The 5,727-nt window shown below is 48.9% G+C and overlaps 1 protein-coding gene across 2 annotated transcripts in view; it reads left to right on the forward strand.

The window, feature by feature from the left end:
• Window positions 1-5,511, forward strand: part of CACNA2D4 (calcium voltage-gated channel auxiliary subunit alpha2delta 4) — a 183,236-nt gene extending 177,725 nt beyond the window's left edge. For both annotated transcript variants that reach the window (XM_019544560.1, XM_019544561.1), the window contains 3 exons: window positions 246-358; window positions 1,856-1,938; window positions 2,709-5,511. In XM_019544560.1, coding sequence (XP_019400105.1) covers window positions 246-358; window positions 1,856-1,938; window positions 2,709-2,804 — 292 coding nt within the window. In that variant the 3' untranslated portion in view covers window positions 2,805-5,511. The remainder of the gene's footprint in view (window positions 1-245; window positions 359-1,855; window positions 1,939-2,708) is intronic.
• The last annotated feature ends 216 nt before the right edge of the window (window positions 5,512-5,727 follow it).

Below are 5,727 nucleotides of genomic sequence, written 5' to 3' on the forward strand. Positions count from 1 at the left end.
GACCTGCACGTGCTTTCCTACTTTGGAGTTTAAACGTAAGCCATTTTGGAGTCAGAGGACACAAGGCCCCCTGACTGATTATATCCATTCAGCTTTCCCCCTTACCCCCTCCCTAGCATTTTGCTCACTGTTCCTGGCCCTTTCCATCCTCTGTCTCCACAGCTTTTTCACAGCTTCTAACTGCTGGCTATGGGGTAGGTGGGGATGTGTGTGCTCTTTCTTTTGCCTCTCTCTCGCCACTGCAGGATGTTTGTAGTGCAGCAGATTGCCAACAGTAACCTTCTGCTCCTGATTACGGATGCGGCCTGTGACTGCAGTATCTTCCCACCTGTTCTATTGGAAGCAAAAGAAGTCAAATATATCCTTGGGCTCAAGGCTGAGCTGTACCTTGTTGGAGGAGGATGCAATCCCTTCCTCCCTGTTGTCACCCCTTCTAAAGAATCTATTGCTTACTCTTCCCCCCAGTCTGATCCCCTTGGCAGATGGGCCTCCATGGGTTAGCACCCATTCTGGCAGGTTGCCAATGCAGCAATTTGCAAACTCAAGTGATTAGGAAATGTCACTGTAAGGCATTCCAGGGTCAGAAACTACAAACACTCATGGTCATTGAAGAGCCTGTGGGAACCTGATTAGGGCACTTCCAAAGTAAGATCTACCATGTTTGGTTTTCATATAGCATCTCCCACTGGAGGACCTTAGAGGGGCTTACAAACACTAACAGGCATCCAAAGATGCATCTCAAGCCAGTCCAGAGAGGTGATACTCCCCCTCTACGCGACACTGGTCAGGCCACAATTGGAGTACTGCATCCAGTTCTGGGCACCGCACTTTAAGAAGGATGTGGCCTGCCTTGAGAGGGTTCAGAGGAGGGCCACCTGCTTGGTTGAAGGGCAACAGGGCAGGCCTTATGAGGAGAGACTGAGGGACCTGAACCCGTTCAGCCTCAGCAAGCGGAGGCTGAGGGGGGATTTGGTGGCTGCCTACAAACTCATTAGGGGAGATCAGCAGCAAGTAGGAAGGGCCCTATTCCCCACAGCAGCACCTGAGGTGACGAGGAACAATGGCCAGAAGCTGCTGGAAAATAGGTTCACGTTAGAGATTAGGAGGCACTGTTTCACTGTTAGGGTGGCTAGGATCTGGAACCAACTTCCTAGGGAAGTGGTCCTTGCTCCTACCTTGGGTAAATACAAAAAAAGGTTGGATGAACACCTGTCTGGGGTCATGTGATCCCAGCGTGTGCTCTGGCCAGTGGCAGGGGTTAGACTAGATGATCTGTTCAGGTCCCTTCTGACCCCAAACTACAATGAAACTATGACGGTACCGCCCCTGAGAGGTGGGAAAAATTACATTATCTATACTTTACAGCTGGGGAAACCAAGAAACAAAAATGTGCCTAAGCTCATAGAGGGAACCTACGGTGGAGAGACAGGAACGGAAAGCACCTCCTTGCTCCCTGGCCAGATCCTTAAGCACAGAAGTGTCCTTCCTCTGTCTACAACAGAATGTGCAAAAATCAGAACGGTGGGTCTGGTTCATCTGACACTGTACACACAGGTAGGCAGCTTGCGTTTCTTTAGCCCATTCCTGCCTGGTCATGAAACAAAGCAATTCGGTTGAGCGTTGTAACTTTCTCCTTAGCCTTTGCTTCTCTCTCTCCAGCCTCAGGCAGACCATCACAGCCCTTTGCTTCCATTCCTTCAGTTTAGCCCCTGTGAGGTCAGCCCTTTCTAAGCATGCCATTATCCTTCCTCCCACGCTGAATTCCTGGGTCTTGTTCTCAGCTGCTCTGGCCATGTTAGAGGTCCTGTAGCTTTGTCTCTTCTTCCCTTTGCTATGGACCTTAACAGCAGCACACACAATGCTTCAGTGAAGTGTGACAGGATGCGCACCCAGAAGCTGAGACGGCGCCCAGACACTTGCCACGCATTTCACTCCGAGGTACAGTGCACGTGTGTGTGTTTTCACAGTGCAGGCCCCTTCTAGATCGTCAAAGCACCTAAGCATTTGTAGTCATGTTGCTCACTTGCAGTTCTATGGAGGGGATACTGAATACTAGCAAACAGCTGACACTTGCTGGGAAAGATATCCTGCACTGAAGTGGGAGAGGCCTCGTTTCCAGCCATGAATTTATTAAGGTGGATGTAATGCAAACCGAGAAGCTCACACTTCAACTGCCTTCAGCTCCTGCACATTGAGGCAGGGAGCACAGTCCTTGCACAGATGAGCTGATGTGTGGGTCCAGCTACATACTAAGGGCCCTTAATGGGTCTGCCAAGGGTGCACATCAGTGCAGGCTTTAGCCCAGGGATTACGATATCCCCCGAGGATCGTAATAAACTCTGAGGCTGGGGAAGAGATTCCTGCTGCTGACATGTGGGCTTGAGAGCGCCTAATGACAGAATTTACAAGACATGTGGTTTACCAGCCTTCTACCTCACAAGTAGCTTGAACATCTGCTGAGGTCTGGGAGGAGCTGTCTCCAGCTTGAATGCACCAGACTTGTTCTGTTTGCCAGTCCCTGCCTCTTTGCTCTGAGAGACAGTCTTGCATCCTCTCTCACTGCAGTGAGGGTGACCCTTATTTCTGCTGGCCTCCTCCTTGGCCCCATCATTGCTTCCCAGATCACCGTCAAATCTTTTTTTTTGTCCTCTCATGACCTCAGAAATTGATTTGCTGACCTGTCTTACCTCCTTCCCGTTCATTCTCAGGAGAATGCCCAGGACTGCGGTGGAGCTGCTGAGATCTCAGCCTCGCTGATGTTGCTTCTTCTGCTGCTGGCAACCTCTGCCTTTCTCCTGCCATGATCCTTGCAGTTAGCACAAGCATAGGAAAAATGCAGGACATTCTTCAAGGGAGAGAGCTGGAGCAGCAGGAAGGGAAGGGATCACTAGGCCAGCACTTCCCAACACCAGCCTACAACTCCCTGTCAGCTTGTGAGGACAAGGCATGAGAGAACCACCACAGAGTGGCCTTGAACTCTCACAAAAAGGCTCGTTGTTCTTGTATGCGTTTACACTGGAAACTTCGTCTTCCTCAAGAGCTTCCAGCTTGAGCCTTGGACACCAAAAGGCTGTGCAATAAGGAGCTTTCAGCCCTAGGGGACATTGTTGCTTCCCCTTATGAGCTCTTCTTGTTTTTTCAGTAACCCCAGGAACGTGGGAGGTTTTGACTCCACCAAGTCTGGCACCTCACTAGCTGCCCTTGCCAATGATAGTGGAGACCACACACATGCCCTGGGGATTTCACCAATTTTATCGCAAAGAAGTGAGCTCTTTGTGACCTGCCTTTTTGAGCCATTCCCTGCAGTGGGTGCACACTGCCCTTTCGGAGCAAGTGAGATATGAAATGATATTTCCTGAACACACTGCTCACTGGAGTCAAGGGTTTTCAACAACCTGGGTTACCAGGCATAGCTGGTAAAGAAAGCAGGGCAGCTTGAGTAGAAGAAAAGCAGGGAGGCAGCTTGAGTAGAAGCACAAAATACCTCTCAGAGCTCTGTACAACACGAAATCCCCCAGGTTGGGGAAATTAAGAGGCCAGATTTGCCATGTGTGACACACAACTCATAGCCAATATTGCACGAAAGTGGGATGAGATCCAGTCATAGGAAATGGTATCGCTTGAGTAGTTCTATTTAAACACATTGCTCCAGAGCTTGGGTCTCCAGAATGGGCCTGTTTCCAAATTATTAGAATCTGAAAGCTGCTCTGATAGACCCAAAGGATTGTGTATGCAAAAAGAAAATCCCTCTTCTGCCCTGTAGAATAACTATTGAGAAGGCAGCCGCTTCATATATGGCACTCACTAAAAAGTGGGTTTTATGCTGCCTTTTTGCTTTCCCTGCAGAAGAGTGCTGTTCTACAAGCTCAGTGCTGTGCTACTGCTGTTGTGTCCAGCTATGCTGGAGAGAGCAGCACTCTGCTGTGAAGCTCTGGCTGTCCTTGGCTGCAGGCACATCTTTCCTGCTTTCTAAGAGAACATTACAAATAACCTTGGGGTGGGAGAGAAAAGAAAGAGTCTTTTTTTTTTTTTTTTGCATGAATTACTGGACACTGTCTCTCAAAACACAATATACAGTGTATTTTGCATAGATCTTTAAGCTGTTCTGTGTGATATTCAATATTGATCACAACCCCTCTATCCACTGGTGATTATCCCCTGGCAGAGCCCACAGCACAAGGGTCGGCTGAGCTAGGGCATTTCCCAATTCACCTAAAATGAGGTAGGTGGTGGCTGCTTCTGTTAATATTACAGACTGATAGGACTCAATTGAGCCTGCAGTGGGTAAGCATGGAGCATCCACAGGCTGCACTAGCACTAAGGGCTGCTCTAAGGAGTTTTAAGTTACCCTCAAAACAGGGGAGGGTCAAAGTGTGCTCAGTGCACAACAAGGCTGAGGATGCTCCGAGTGAATCCTGTCTCAGGGAGAGCTCTCGGCATCAACGTGCACTCTCCTCCCTGAGGATCACGTCACAGAAGACCGGTTGGGGAAAGCCCCTGAATACTCAGTATCAGCCATCCTCTTCAGACAAGCACGGTGCTCAAATGGGTTCTTGTCTTAAGTACAACAACCTCCTGTACTGCAACCATGCCTGCAACACCCACTTCTGGGCCAGACAGAAGATTTTGCTTGTCCACCCCTCTGGCCATGTCAATGCCTTCTTCAGATCCTCAAACTGGCCCTCCTTTTCACCCCACCAGGCTCAAGCACTTTACCTTCATATCCAAGGTCCTTCACATCTCTGCCTTTCCCTGCTTCTTGGATTGTCCTGCTCCCCATTGTTCACTCTCATCATAGATATCTCTGTACTTTCTTCCACGCTACCCTGTATGATATAGCTCACCCTGAACAGCAATGCATATTGTTTTGGCAACGGCAGAATGAAGAAAAAAGCTGTCCAGAGTTATGTCAACACAGCAGGGAGAGAGAACCTAATCTCAAACTCACTCTCTCTCCCTTTCCTGTTTTAGCAAAAGCCAGAGTTTTAATCCTTTCACAGCAGCTGTGAAAGGAGCTCTTGGCTGAAACTGTAAACTGCTCCTGAAGACTCGACTCCACGAGCAGATGTAGGATTTTGAAAAGAGCAGAAAACATTTTGCAGGGCTATGAAATAGAAGGGGGAGAGAGAGAGAGAGAGAATAGGAGTAGACAACAGACAGCAAAATCCCTGAAAAAGGATAGCTTGGTCAGTGGAACACTGAGACTATTAAAATAAAGCACCTTGTTAACACCTGTGGAACAGAGCATTTAGCAGGAATCAGGTAGATTATGAGCCATGAAATTAGTTGCCTCCATCAGCACTGCCTGACTAGAAATGTCACTGCTGCTGCCGATTTTAAGCTTTGGGTGGACCAGCAATCAGAGCTGTGTACAACTGCACCACTATACGCCCCAGCCATGGATCTGCACCTGTTGGACTCTGCTCCAGCATCTGCATAGAGGGGAGGGGCAAAGAAAAGGAGAAGCAGCAGCAGCCCTCCTGCAGCATCTGCATGCTTTTGTGCTGGGCCGGGGCGGGGGGGTGGGGAATCAGATTCCCACTAAAGACGTAACCCAATTTTTGGGGTAATTTTTGGGGAAAAAGGTGAGTGTGGCATGTGAGTAAATCAGGTATTCCATGGAATGTGCACACTTCCTTACTGTAGCGTGGTACCCAACACAAAAGAGCTTTGGACCTGCAGTACAAAATGTAACCAAAAACCGTGAGAGTTTTCACACTTAGCCTA

The sequence above is a fragment of the Crocodylus porosus genome, unplaced genomic scaffold, assembly GCF_001723895.1.
Source record: "Crocodylus porosus isolate Cpor-Errol unplaced genomic scaffold, CroPor_comp1, whole genome shotgun sequence".
Lineage (NCBI taxonomy): Eukaryota > Metazoa > Chordata > Crocodylia > Crocodylidae > Crocodylus > Crocodylus porosus.